This window comes from Onychostruthus taczanowskii, unplaced genomic scaffold, assembly GCF_017590055.1.
Source record: "Onychostruthus taczanowskii isolate IOZ18803 unplaced genomic scaffold, ASM1759005v1 scaffold72, whole genome shotgun sequence".
Lineage (NCBI taxonomy): Eukaryota > Metazoa > Chordata > Aves > Passeriformes > Passeridae > Onychostruthus > Onychostruthus taczanowskii.
In genome coordinates, this window is record NW_024505008.1 from 3,018,482 (window position 1) to 3,033,661 (window position 15,180).

The 15,180-nt window shown below is 36.4% G+C and overlaps 1 protein-coding gene across 4 annotated transcripts in view; it reads left to right on the forward strand.

The window, feature by feature from the left end:
* FAM172A (family with sequence similarity 172 member A) overlaps positions 1–15,180 on the forward strand; it is a 250,086-nt gene that overhangs the window by 41,400 nt on the left and 193,506 nt on the right. For all 4 annotated transcript variants that reach the window (XM_041422212.1, XM_041422213.1, XM_041422214.1 and 1 more), the window contains exon 5: positions 7,685–7,750. In XM_041422212.1, coding sequence (XP_041278146.1) covers positions 7,685–7,750 — 66 coding nt within the window. The remainder of the gene's footprint in view (positions 1–7,684; positions 7,751–15,180) is intronic.

Genomic DNA, 15,180 nt, shown 5'->3' on the forward strand with positions numbered 1-15,180 from the left:
CACCTCAGGGTCAAAATAAAGCTCATTCAACCAAGGCTATGGCCGCCACAGTAACAAGCCTCAGGTCAGTCCCACCACTTGAGATTTGCTGTAGGGCAGTCAGTTGGAGTTAATTTTGCATTTGTTTCACTGAACATTATTGCTCTTACACTGTGAAGAGGAAAACATTGTGGGTTTTTAGTCTATAACTACTACTTTAGTCTTTTTTTAGTCTATAACTACTGTATGTTATAGGGATTGTTTCCCTCTGTACTTATTTTCTCTTCATGCATTGGAGTGCCTATTACCAAAGAGGAGACAAATTTTATAAAATAACAAAATCCATTACTTGTCATGGCATTGCTTCTAGTGTTTTATACTTTACTTGTGATGACATTGCTTCTAGTGTTTTATATTTGTTTGTTTTTAAGATAAGTTACAAAACCCCCAGCTTCTGTACTCTGCTGTGAAGTTATTAGAAAATACTAATAGTTCTAAGGAGTCTAATCTCTTATGTTGAATATAAATTATTTGAAAATGGTATCTTTTTTATGCCCATGGAAGGTCCATTTTTGGGAAACTTAGATCTAAAAGATGGTAATGTGTTATGTCAGGTGTAAATTATTACTTAAAATGATTTCAGAGGTCTAAGGAGCTGATGGTGAATCAGCTGGTGTCCTGTATGAAATTCAGTCAAAGACACAATTTCACAAAAAAAGAATAAGCAAGGCTGACTTTTTTACATCCATACATGGATTTCTCAGGAGAACTGGTGATGTTCAGCTGTAGCTCTGTCACAGGATGAGAGGTGATAAATAAACCTAAGGTCACATTAGTTTTGTATCTCTAAAGAGAGGAAAACAAACCCTTGCATTTTTCTTCACTTCAAGTATATGAAGTTATGACGGAGTGACATTCTGCAGAGCGTAGAAATGGTCAGACTTCAGTGATTCTAAACTAAAAATACCACTAAGAATTTTTATTCTATTTTCCCCCCTTTTTTTCTTGTAATGTTTGTTCATGTAGGAGATTAAACTGAGGTTAAAATACAGTTAACTCAGAATGTTATTGGAGGAATAGTAAACTACTAGTGACACTAACAATGTACTAACCCCTTTTATGATAAGACTTAGGAAAATCGAGAAGTCTGTCAAGAAGGAAAATGCCAATTCAGCTATGTTTTATTATTCAGCTAGAGTCTACTTAAATATACTAGCTCTATTATTCTGAGAAACCTGGCCACTCATAAAAACATGCAACTAAAATTATTGTCATTTGATTCTCTTACTCTCTTCACTGTGATTTACTTTGAAAACTGTCTTTAAAAATTACTGAAAAGTTATCTGACAGAATGTTTAATGAGTGTTTTTTCACAAGCTGGCATCTTTGGAGGCAGAAGCCTCTATCCACTAAGTGTGTTGTTGCCAACACATCTCCCTCATGATGGGAAGTAGCCATTCTTTACTTTGAGAGAGTAATTCTGTCTCCGTTCATATTTAGCAGTGAAAAGTGATAGGAAGAGTAGAAATAGTGATGATGACTTTCTTGTTTCTGTTTTGAGTATCTGCAGATGAGAAATATAATATGGGAAATCTCAGATCCGTCCAGCTGGATCTGGTCCACCATAAGGATATATTTAATCTATAGTTTTGTCTATTTTCTTTTTTTCCCCAAAATCTGCTACAAGTGTGTAGGAGTAGGCAATGGAGTGGACAGTTTGTGGTTCCTCATAATTTCTCCTAGGTCTTGTAACCTGTACTCTGTCGTGGGAGTGATTGTAATGTCAACCGATCTCATGCACCTTTTCCTTTGTTGTGTCACATGTGTTTTTTTCTTTATCATGTGCTAACTGTACACCTGACATTTGACAGGGTTGTTGGGATTTTGGTCATGAGCGATGCACATATGGGGAAAGAGGGGGACATGGCATTTGACTGTCTTCAAAAGAGACTTTGTGGTTTGTGCTAGCCTAGGGATTCCTCACATCTGTTGTGAATCCATGGCTGTTGGTTGCATGGTAATGATTTCCAATGACATCTGATAGATGCCAGGTTAGAAGTGAGGCCATAAATCATACAGGCTTTTGCTGATTTTTTAGTATATTTTTAGCTGAGAATTCACTTGAGAAAACATTTTGCAAGTTTGAGTAATTTACTTTGTCTTTTTTCTTATTTTTCCTCTGCAGCAGGCTTGCAGTTCCATTTGTATATGTTTAGATTTGCGTATGTAGTCTTTGGATGGGTAGCCATGGTTAGTTTTGAAAGTGGGAGCACATTCGTGGGGGAGAGAAGAAAAGAATTTAGAGGACTTGGGTTGTAAAGCACAGCATGGGAGGGGAACTTGACGGGCAAGGCTCAGTGCACTTCACTGAGTCCCAGCATGGTATGTACTGAAGCAGCTCCTCTGGATTAGGATGTAGGTGTTCTTAATCAAGTCATTGAGTTGTGACCTGTTGTCTGTGTACGTGGCAGTCTCTGTTATGGAAAAGTTCACTAGTGGGTCAGCTGTAATTCTGCCCTTCCTCATGAATGCCATGCTGGTTTTTGGTTGTTTGTAGAATGTGGTACAAGGCTTTTTTCAATGTATTACAGTCTTAAAGTGGAGGGGTTATTATTTTAAACTGAGTTATTCTGGAATTGCCTCCTTGCTTTGTAGGATTTCTTTTTTCAGTGCTCTTTTCCAGACTCTGTTTAAAGGCGTCCTATACTTAATGCATTGAAGTGTCTCTTTGGTACCTGTCTCCATTTCTAATTCTATTTAGACTTCAGTACCTTTATGATTTTTGGAACTTATGCTTTCACTGGTTCTTAGTCTTTAATTTCTGTTTTCACATACTTCTATACAGGTATGAATCTTTTGATCGTGTAGTTTCAGAATGCTGTATTGCAAGGATTTCACAAATTAGACTGATAACAAAATTTCTTAATGCTTTTGGTCATTGAAAACAATCTGTAAGAAAGTTCTCTCTATGAACCGTAGTCTCAAAATAACATATGTTGTAGGAAGCCAGGATCTTGACAATTAATTTATATTACACTTGTAATATTAATATATTACATATATATGTATACCAGAACCCATAAACCACATATCTGGTGTATACCAGAGCTAGGTTTCCAACTGTTGTTTCACTTTTGCTCTGCAGAGTGTATGCAGCATTATATTCCTGCTATCATTGTGCAGAATATTTCGCAATGCAAGGGTAAAACCTCAGGTGCTTCTCTCTGTTCTTTTTGCTTTCTGTCCAAGACATTAAATTTAATTTCTTTGTGATTAAAATAGCCTGTTTTCTGGATCCATATGAAGGCTCACTGGCCATGACATAGGTCTATCCCCCAGTTATCCCTAAGGCTATTGGACTTTGCAGATTATGTATTTGAGACCACTGGCACTTTGAAAAGGTACTTCTGGAGGGATTCTCTGTTATATCCAACATAAATCATGACTGACTTATTTTAAGCTCCTCAGAAAGGCGCTTGTGAGCACTGAAGATTGGTTCCACTCCTGAACCATATGTATTAAGGCTCTCAACCATAGATGAAGGAAAACACAACAAAGAAATGACAGCAGAGATTAGATACTTGTGCTTTTAATATACCAAGGATAATATACTTGGTTTTAGTGCCCAGGATGTGTTCTACTCAGCTGTGATCCCTGCTCTCATCAGCTTGCCTTCATTATGGGAATTTTTTTAGTGCAACAAAATTAGAATAGCTGTGATTTCATTTAGGGCAGAAGTTTCTCAGGCTTAGGGAAAGCAGAACAAGGGCTCCTCTGCTCAATGAGAGCAATTTGAAATGCAAGCAATGTAGAATCCTTCCAGACAAGACTGCTTTGGTCTGGGAAGAAAATTTCCTCTATTATTCAGTTTGAGTGCAACCTTTTTTGGACAGCCAAAGTGTTAGGCTTTCCATGGAAAGGATGTCTCCCTTGCTATCAGAGCAAGTCATGAGAGGCATGGAATTTTTTTTGTATTTGTGTTTCTTTTTTTTTTTCCCTTCCTCCAGTTCGCTCAACAGTCAGTAAGAACACCTTGATAGTTTTAATTTCAGATATTTGTCTTATTTGGGATGTATTTTCCTGATAGACGGCACTTGGATATGAATGAAGTACAGAAATACTCTAATATGAGGTGGAAGCTTTCAGTGTCTCATACAAGAAATACAAAACTGTCAGTTTCTTCTCCATTTATCAGGCAATTAATTTCATAAACTGTGGGCAGGTCTTACTATTGGTTCTTGTTTCTTTGCAGTCTTGGATACAGTGATGCCTGCTTTCTGGCCACCTTATTACCTTGTATTACAGTGCAGTATTCTGCTTACAGCTTTGGCACACCTTAACCAGTTTCAAGAGCCTTAGAAAAAGTACAGCTATCCCAGGTTAGCATGACTAACGTCAATAGGGCTCTTGAGTAAGTGTTACAGTTTGCATTAAGAATCTCTGGATCTAAACAATTTGTTACTTGATAGTTCAGCTGGTTTATTGATGCAGGACTGAATTGATCAGCCTCTCTCATGATACACCTGCAGTGATGAGCAGCTGTGTGACTGAGGAGTAATTATTCCAGGATAGTTCATAGAGTGTAACCAGAACCACCTACTCATGCAAGAAGTCAAAAAACACTTCTCAACATTCTACAGTAGTTTCTACAATAGTTTTCAGATGTTAAATGTAGAACACTAGCATGCACAAGATAATACTGCTACTTAGAGAAGCTGTGTTTATATAAATTGTATAGATTTGAAATAGTCTAACTAGTTCTATGTAAAAAATAACACACGGTTTGCTTTTCTTTTTACTTCCTGTAGGAAAGGTATTTTAATAATTTTCTTTTTTTAATCATCAGCCATAAAATCAGAAGGAGTTGTTAAAAGCATTAAAATCGAAAGATAGTGTTGGATGTATAGCATTTTCAGTACTTGCACCCATATTCCTAGATAGGACAGAATTTTGCTAGATTTTCCTAGGCAGGACCAAATTTTGTCAAGTTTTCCAGGCACATCTATGGTAGAATGCAGGAAGTCTGACCATTAGTGATGTTTTCAAATCTGGAAAACTTTGGACTTGGATGGCACTTCAAGAAATCTTGTGTATCAGTTTCCATCATTTAAGACTGATAGTGTACCATCCATTGCTAGGATATCCCTAAACATGTTGATCTACTGCAAAAAAGCCTTCAACCCATTCTGTGGCTATGTACACACACACACACACACACATTATACACATATATATATATATATATGTAGTGGAGCAGTTTTAGGGGTTGTTTTGTTTGAGGGGGTTTTTTATGGTGTTTTTTCCTGAAATCTCCCTGGGCAATTCAGACCATCCAGGTGCTGAGCTGTCTGAAGATGATAATCTCAGACTTTGCATGTGAGCCTCCTCCTCCTGTATCTTTCTTTATGTTTGCTTTTATTGAAAGCATTCATCAGGTTAAGTCTTTGGCACACCAGTGTTCTACTGATTCAACACTCTCATTTTTAAGGCTGTATTGCTCTTTATTGTATTAGAATAGTGCTTAAAGAGTCAGTTAGAATGACAGCCCCATTGAGATGGGATGTGGAAAAAATGAGTAAAGGTTTATTTCTGCTCTCAAGACACAAGTCTAAATAAATGAGAAAGAATAGAAGAAATAGATGCAAACAGATGTAAATAGGGTAGACTTTCACAAGTGGTGTCTAAAGTATATTTTCTGCATAGCAGTTTTTCTCTTCCAAGTTTTCTTTTAGTGATTTTAATGGTGAGTAGATGCCTGAATTGGGAGTTAAAAACAAAATTTCTATTTTGTAGTCCGTGTTATCATTATACTCACTTTAATGTCAGTACAACATTAGCATTTGAGACTGCAGGAACTTAACTGCTTTACTGGTTGGTGTTACACTGCAGTCGATTTCGGTGAACCATAAAAAGTTTGGCCCTGAAGATAAAATTACACTGTATGCGTGTTCCAAGCATACTGCTTTGGGGATAAACATGTCTTAAATCAACTCATCGCTTGCAGCTGAATTCCTTCTCCAAATGCAGTTTCTGTGTAGATAATAATGTTCAGAAGGACTGATTTTCTGTAAACCATAAAGTTGTTTGAAATAATTCTACCAATAAATGTATTTGAGCAGGATCAGAAAGAATTCTTACAATCCTAATAAAGATTTGGGGTTTTAGAGAAGGGAAAGGAGGGGCATATACCAACATTTTTAATTAGCTTTCATTGGTACTTCAGTTTGTTCATATGTGTTCCAAACATTTGCATATTGTGTTTCCTCTCATTTACGTAATAAAAACTTTTGGACTTCATTGAAACTTCTTTTTGTAATTGTACATTTGGAAAATGAAATTTGAAGTTTATGACACCCTGGCTCCTACTTGCTTGGATGATAGTGTTTAGTTAAGATGCCATCGCTTGAGACCTTTGTAACAGCAATGTTTCTGTTGGGGCTTAATACACTGTGGGTTCAGATGGATGTAATTGTGGCCTTGAAGTGGTAATCTAAAGAATATTTTCTGGGTTTGTACCCAGATATTCTTGGATTAATATTCTGAGACTTAGATCTTGTACTGTCTGGAATTAAATACCGTTCCCTGAGCTTTAGAGAGAAGATAAGCACCATTTCAGCCTCTTAAAATGAGTCCTATATTTTACCTTTTTAATTTGCCTTCATTTTTTTTCCAAACTCTTATAGCCATTGAAATCCAGGCAGTAATGTCCACCCCATTTTTACAACCTCAAATGGATGAAGTGCCTGTTTGTTCCTCACTTTAATTCCCACATTAATTATAGTTAGAAATTACTTAATCTGCGTCTCCATTTTTCTTAGAATATATAAGGGCAGAAAAAAAGTCCCTAGATTAGGAGACAAGAATTTGAAATGTGAACAACTTTATTACATTTAAGAGGGCAAGTCTTTTGTTGCAACAGGGTTGATTTTTGTGTAGTTTGTGGGTTTCGTATTTTTTTTGTTTTCTGATGGGTTGTGGTTTTGTTTGGGTTTTTATGTTGTTTTTGTTTGTTTGGGGTTTTTTTTGTTTGTGGGCTTTTTTGGTGTTTTGTTTGGTTTTTGGTTTTTTTTCTTTCTTCATTTTGTTGCTTTCTGAAACAATACGTTTGTTTTCAGGATTGAAATGTCAATTTTATTCCTGTATGGGGAAAACAGACATAAACTGCCCCATAGTGGGCAATCTGTATGGTGTTTTCTTCTATTTAGCAATCTTTGACCCATACCTCCCCTGTTCAGTGAGTAGAAATGGCAAGGTAACTTAGCAGAGGGTGGCTACAAATCTGCTCTCATGAAGTGAACCTGGAGGTGAGAGAATTCCAGAAATCTGCTAGTAGACAAAATGCTTTACAAGTATCTTTACAATAATAGCCTTTCTTCTGCCCCCTGAGTATATATTAATTGGTTATAAACCTTAGTTTTGAGGTTATTCACCTAATTATGCACACAGTAGTGCATGATGGACTCACAGGTACAGTTACCCTCCCATTGTAGTGGCAAGAAGTCTTTTCTGTGAAATGGAGAGAATTTTATGTCTAAAGCTCCAAGTCCTATAATTACTTATACAGTAGAGGATTCAGGAAAGTGGCAAAACATATACAAGTACTTAAAAGTTTAACCAATTAGCCTTTAAGTCATCTGTCTGTGTATGTCATTATTGTATGTGTTGTAGTATCTGATGGCATTTCTATTTTTTTCTTTTCTTCCAGATCATTACTAAATACATTTATGAACTACTGCAGAACGAATGCCACTTGAAGAAAGTAACTCTTCCAGTAAGTATAAGGGCATTTCCAAGGGCAAAGTTTTTTTAATATGTACCCAGCATATCCTGTGATCCTATATTCATATAAAGACAAGGTGTGCCAGGGCTCTGTGCAGGGCATTGTTTCAGGACACTGTCTTTGCATTTTGCGTGTGTATACGTTCCACCTCACTTCTCGTGTTTGATTTCTCCAACTGAACTTTCCTTATAGTATAAGTAAAAGTTATGTTAGAGTTCAATTATATTGTATTAATTGTGTTATGTTAAAAGTAGGAGTTAGAATGTGCTGGAGGAAGGGTCCAGGGTTTGGTGGAAGGGCAGTCCAGTGGGGCAGAGTGAGGTTGAAGAAGATTGGATGGAAGATCTGAGCAATCATTCAATGCCCTGCAGAAATGATTGGTCCAGAACAAACAGCTTTAAAGACCAGTGAGAAGCCTGGAAATGGACCAATCAACATGCGGATCCAAAATCCACCAATCCTGGATTCAAAGTGGGCTGTAAAAGGGGGAAGTTTGATGGGGCTTGTTTCTTTTTGGAAGCGTGTTTTGTGGGGAGAGCCCAGTACGTTTGGGGATAATGTACTGGTCTAGTTTTGAGTCGCTGTGTGAGTGCTCGGGCCTGTCCTGGGCATTCCGTTCCTTGTAGCTGTTTAAATAAATGAAAACCTCTTTCTCCTGAGAAAGTTTGGTCTCGTTCATATTTATAACACTTACCTTACCAGATACCAGAATTTTCTAAATGTGGTGCTTTTAATAGGAGCGCCATAAGCTTTCTGAAAAGTATTTGTGGATATTTGAGATGTCTGCAGCTGGATGTAGAGAACAGAAATGTCTTTGCAGGCAGCAGACTACACTCACATTCAGTATCAGTAAAATACTCTTCAGTCATTTTTTAAAAATGCTTTTTCAGTAATTTTTAATATGTATGTAATATGAAATGCTTTTGTTGCTTAGTGAAAATATTTAATCAACCCTTGGAAAGATGAAGTGCTCCCCCACATATCAGAGTGTTTATAAATACATGTGATGTGATATGATGATGTTCAGGTATTTTTATATTCTCTATTGGAGAGTGCAGGGAAGACTGGAGTGTGACAGCACTATGTAGATTTTCCATCATTATGAAGGATTATTTCTGTGCTCTTTGAAATCTTGAATTGCTGTCATTCTCAGAGGAACCTTCATATTCAGTAAAGGAAAACCTGTTTAGGCTATGGAAGGAGAGTCTTTTGCCTTAACAGTTCTGCAACATTTCACTGTTCCCATTTCCGTTCGCTAAATGTTGCTTAGGGAATATTTTGATGACCTGACCAAACTACTTATGGTTTTCTAGAAGGGCTTTTTCAGTGTTTCATGGTCATGGCAGGAGCTGAGCTACAAAGCCCGCAGAGAAATCGAAGGGCAGTACTCCCAGCCTGGTGCTTGCGCCAGTGCCCTGCGAGCCAAGACTGAGATACCATTTCCCCACTTCAGATTTTTCTGTGTAGACAGGCATAGGATTGGGTTCATCATGACAGTCTGCCTGGCGCAGTGCTAGTTACAATCTCTAGCTTTTTGGCTAATTTTTTTTCTTGGTGAAGTTTTGGTCCAAAAAGTACTTCCAGAAAGATAACATATCAAAAGACTTCTCAAGCCATGTCACACTTCGTCTGTGAAACCATGAAGCTGTATTTTATAAACTTCAAAGTGAAGTTGGTTTTTATAAACTTCAAAGTGCCTGGATTTTAAGGCTAAAGGACTTTCTTTGATTCCTAAAAAAGATTGTGAAGAATATGCATATATGTAGAGCAGTGCTAAAGCTGATCAATTAGCTCCCAAGCATGAAGATGAAGAAACTCGGGATAAGTGCTACAGCACCTCCATCACCTGTGTCACACCTGTGGTGATTCATCTGCCTGGTTCTAAGGTTCGGGTTTCTTGGCTTGGAAGACGAATGGTCCTGGCTAGTTCCCACTTTTGGATTAATTTCTTGTATTTAGAAATTGTGTAGTGACAATGGATACAGTTGTTCAGTAATACATGTAAGCTATTCTCAAATATATTACTTAAAACTTCTGTGAAGTGTCATAATTTAAGTGCATTTTGGAGCAAAATAAGAAAGCACAAAATACACAGGTGTGTAATTGTGAGCATTGTGGAAAAATTCACATGAGATATGAACACCATTTTTCAGAAATGGCTGTTATGTGTTGCTAGCCCTCACCACAGTCAAAAATAGGTTATGAAGGCATATACAAAAGAGAAAAATTAAAGCTGTGTAAAAGCTAGGTTTAAATCACCACTGACAGACTGCCAAATAAAGACACAATAGCCTCTAGTTGAAACTAGTAAAGGACACTAGTAAAAGTAATAAACCAGCTTTTAGGATGTGACTGGAAGAGAGTGTAAGTGTTGATAAGTTACATGTAAAATCACTGGAAGTTCAGAAAAGCCAAATTTGAGGAGCTTGGTAGAGTTATAAAGGTCAATAATAAAAAAGAGCTGATAAGGTAGTAGAGGCACTGCAGCTAAAATGAACACCAAGGTCAAATAAGAAATACTGATATAATTAATTCCAATACTACTTGTCCAATTCCCACAAACTTAACTTTCTTTTCTAGACAGGATATAATTCTGAGCAATGGTTTGAAATTTGTCATATCAATAGAGACCCAAGGACAAGTTAATATACTGTACAATAAATAAATTCCAGGAAGAGATTTTTTTAAAACCTAGGGTTCTATAAGAAGTCAAACATGAAGCTGCAGAACAACCAGTTTGTATTTACTTACTGCCGAAATCAGCTAACAACAACAACGCCACCACAATAACAATGACAACAACAATAATAACAACAGAAAATTGGGGAAAACTAGTACAAGTTTCTTTAAAAAAAATCCAGAATTCATTGCAGTAGTCAGAGATCACATGAAGAAGAAAAATCTTGTCAATAAAAGAGTACAGATATTTCCAGTGAACTTTCACAAACTTAAATGCTTTTAGAAAGCACAGGTGAAAGTAGTCCCCCTGAGAGTTAACTGGTTAGAAGGGGAGAAAGGTGTTTGTATTTTACACATGAAATAAACTGTTACCTGTGAAATGCTGTTAAGACCTGACATAGCTGTAAGCAAAAGGAAAAAATGAATTAATACAAGCTAACAAACTTTTCTGGTTTTTTTTCCTTCTAAAATTATTTGGGATAGTTAAACCTAAAGCTGATTATGATGACTTGGGAAATTATTTATTGATGCTAAATAACTGGCTGATTAAATGACAGGAGATTCAGTTCTGGTAAATACGAAATTATGGGGAAGATAACTCACTCTGTAAACACAACAGTGGCCTCTAAATGAGCTATTGCAACTCAGGGAAGAGCTTGGAGTGCTTGTGAGTAGTTCTCTGAGAACATCAGTGAGTGCTCAATGGCAGACAAAAATCCTCAAAGCAAATAGGATGTTAGGAATTACAAGGTATTGAGAACAAAACAGAAAAACATCGTCATTCCACTCATTATGTGGGCCCTCATGTTAAACACTGCATGAAGTCTGGACACCATATCAAAAACGATATGAAGAATTAAAAAGAAGTACAGAGGAGGGTTGCAAGGATGATCACAGGCATGAAATTCTTTTCAGGCAAAGAAAGATTAAACAAAGATTCTTCAGCTTGGAAAATAGATGGCTGAGGAAGGAATATGACAAATCTATAAAATCATGAAAGGTGAAGAGAAGATGAATAGGAAATGGGTTTTTGCCTTTTTCATAATAGAGAACCTAAGGGGCATCAAGTTTAAATTATCAGGCAGGAGATCTCTACTGAAAGAGACAGTATTATTTCATATATGTCCCAATTATATTGTGGAAGTCATTGCTACAGAATACTACCAAAAAGAGAGGTATAAATGCAGTCAAAAAAACCATTTGACGATATTAAGGTGGGATAGGTGCCTTGAACTATTTTACATGCTTGCCCACTTATATAAACTGTGGCTTGCAAGGTTCCAAAGTTACTGGCTGTCAAAGCCAGGCAAGAATCACTCTGTAACCACTCTGTTTTTACCGTTCCCCTGCGCAATCTGCCCATTGTCAGAAACAGGACCCTGGACCTTGGTCTGACTCATATGTGTGTGTGTATATATATATATATATATATATATATACACACCATCTTTTTATGTGCATATTTTACAGATGAGTACAAAAGCCTTTCTTCTTTTAACTTCGTCACAGGTGGTCAGAGGGTTGTATTGGCTTTCCTTTTTCTGTCAGCTGATAATGAAGCTGGCAGTGCTGTGATTTTTGAATATTTGAAATGTGTTTCAGGACTGTTAGGTGGAGTGTGCTTTTTTCTGCATGATTTTAGTAGGGAATGGAAATGCTGTGCTTCAAAGGTTTAGCATGATGGCATTTTCTCTTCCTTAATTTTCAATCTTGTGTGTAAAGTCCAACTTGCTGTCTTTGTTTTGCTTTCTTAGGTGGCAGCTTCAGTTTGGGATACAAAAATTAATTAATTGGTTTTCAGATATGAAAGTAAGACCACTTGGCAGATCATTATTGTATTATGCCAGCATCTTCAACTAAATGATTCTGAACATATTTTCCTAGACAGGGAGGCCAAGATCCATGTTGAATTATTGTTACTGTAAAGCATTGTACTTCTAATAATGTTCAACATGTACTACTGGACTTGAACATTTTAATAAAGAGTCTCATATTTAGGGAGAGGCCATTCAGTTACTACTTCTTAAGTTTCATTTTGCCCTCCATTGGAGGTTATGTTAGGAGTAAAAGGAAGACCGCAATTTTTTTAACCAGATCAAGTATTTGTATTTCTCTAGTTCTAGTGGCGTAATCGGGGATTGATCTTTGCTCTTCTTTAGCTGTTGAGGACAAACAGAGTGCTTCTAAAATTTACTGCATCTTTGACAGCTTCTGGGGAAGCCTGAGATGGAAGTTTAAATAATTAGTAACATGTTGTAGTGGTTTTAAGCTCAGCTGGAAATTAAGCACCATGCAGCTGCTTGCTCAACCCTCTTTTTACCTCCCCAAACACCAGTGGAATGGTGAGACGAATCAAAACTTGTTAGCTGAGATAAAAACAGTTTAATAACCTAAAGTGAAGTAAAATACAGTGATAGTGGTAAATGATAGCAGTAACACAAAAAATAAGTGATGTGCAATGCCAGATGCCAGACTCCTGATTCCTGAACCCAGACTGGGCATGCTTCTGGGTAACTCCCCCCAGTTTATATTCTGGGGTGTGGAATATTCCTTTGCCAGTTCAGGGCACCTGTCCCAGCCAGGCTCCCTCCAAGTTTATTTTGTATACCTTTTCACTGGCAGAAGGAAAGGGAAGTCCTTGACTTTATCTTAGATAAACACAACTTAGCAGAAAACCAAAATATCAGTGTTATACCTGGGCGTTATCAATACCATTCATGTGCTGAAGCCAAAACACTGCACTGTATCAGCTACTGAGAAGAAGTTAACTCTATCCTGGCTGAAACCAGGACATGTGTTTAGTTGGCACTGAAATGTCTCACTTCGCAGAATCTTCTCAGTTATCAGTGCTTTCCTCTTTCACTTCAATGGGTAGAAGTTCATAGAAGAATTATTTTTCTTTGAGAAACAATAGTCTGTTATCTCAAATTCACATTCCTTTTGCCAGTTTTTTTGCTTAACTGAAGTTAATACTTGCTTGTAAAATTTCCACAGATTTTAGGTTTGTTCAGTTAGTTGTGGTAGTAGTCAAATGTTGATTAGCTGCCTGTAATATTGATCAACAGTTCTCAGTTTTACATTTTTGATCGAAAAATTCTAAATCAGGATTCTCAATACTGTGAAGACTTTAAAGTAAATTAATGAGGTTTATGTTGAAACACATAGAAGATGACTTTTCATCTTGGGAAGCAAATGAGCAGATTTTTCTCTCCACCAGCTGCTCACAATTCTCACAATCTTTTTTGAGTCTTACCAGTTTCAATTCCACTTATTTGCCATGTTCTTCCTCCAGTTGCAGTTTATACCTACTTTGTAGGCTCAAAGCTTATACTTTTTGTCATGTTTCTCAACTGAAATAAGAAAAATACTTAGAAAAATAATAAGAAAAGTAATTGTGTATTTTCTTCCCTTTTTAACATTCAGTCTTATAAACCTCCAGTGTATTGAATAAAAGACTCCTGGAACCCTGTCAGGTCTTGTAAATCTTGGGTTAGTAATGGCTAATTGTTGATGTGGTAGCATGGATGACAATAAGATTAGATTTCAAGAGTAGTTTAATTTTACTTTATATATTCATAGCAGCTGTGCAAAATACTAACTAGTGTGCTGCTGAAATACTTTATAGATTGGTACTGCTGTATTTGGTGAAAATTCATTTGAGACAGAAATCATGGAAAAAGTAAGTTCACTGTTTGAAAACCTTAAGAATCTCATAATATATTTAGAGATCTCACCATAGCTGCCTACATTCACAAACTTTAAGGAAATATTGTGCATTGAGAAAAAAACCAAGAAAAAGAAAATTAACTGGTAGTTTTAAACAGTAAATTATCATTATAATTTAGATAGGTTTGGCATTCCTAGCTACAGATTACTGGAATTGTTTTCAGCTGTACATAACAATGTTGAATCAAATTGTTAAATTAATCTAAAAATAATTTTCTTGTATTTATGCAGTTTAGATTTAAGTGATCAGAAATCAGTTACCATGAGTAAGTCCAGAAGAAAAAGTGGCTAATAATTATGAAGTATTTTATGTGGCCTCCATGTGTCTGACATTAACTGGTATTCTATGTTGATCTGTCAGTAAAGGAAGGTTGTGTATAGGAGTGATATTTACATGCATTCTTTAGTGAAAGCAAGATCTAATAAATTACTACTGTTTGAAGGTAAATTAGCTCAACAAAAAGTCTCTAAATGTGTTTGATTTTGGGAAAAGACTCAAAAGTAATTTTTTTTATGATTTTGGTGCATATTTTTAGCTGTTTAAAATTAACTTATTTGCAGAAATGTGAACTAAGCTGTATCTTCTAGTACTTATGACTACTAAGTGCTGGTATTTCCTATATACTACTATATAAACTTTAGCACTTGCAATATAAGTGATATGAGTGCTAAAACCTACAGCTAAGTTGCAGATTACTCTGAAATGCAAATTCATGATTTTTTTTTCCTAATTATAGTGTTGTAAATATTCAGTTTGTGGGTAGAAGTCAGTTACATGTTGCCAAGTACTATCTGAAATTCAGTGTTGGCTGACTTTTTACCTAATCTGTTTTACCCTTTAAGGTGTCAGTACTGCTATTTCAGAAGCAGCAGCATGATCTGACTGTAGCCCCAGTCTTTTCAATAGAACATGTTGTTTATAATATTTTTGCATAAAGTGTGAGAGAAAGTGAGTATTGTGAGACATTACTTTATTTTGGAGCAGGGGAATAAGGTGTTCAGTGCTATGGCAAATA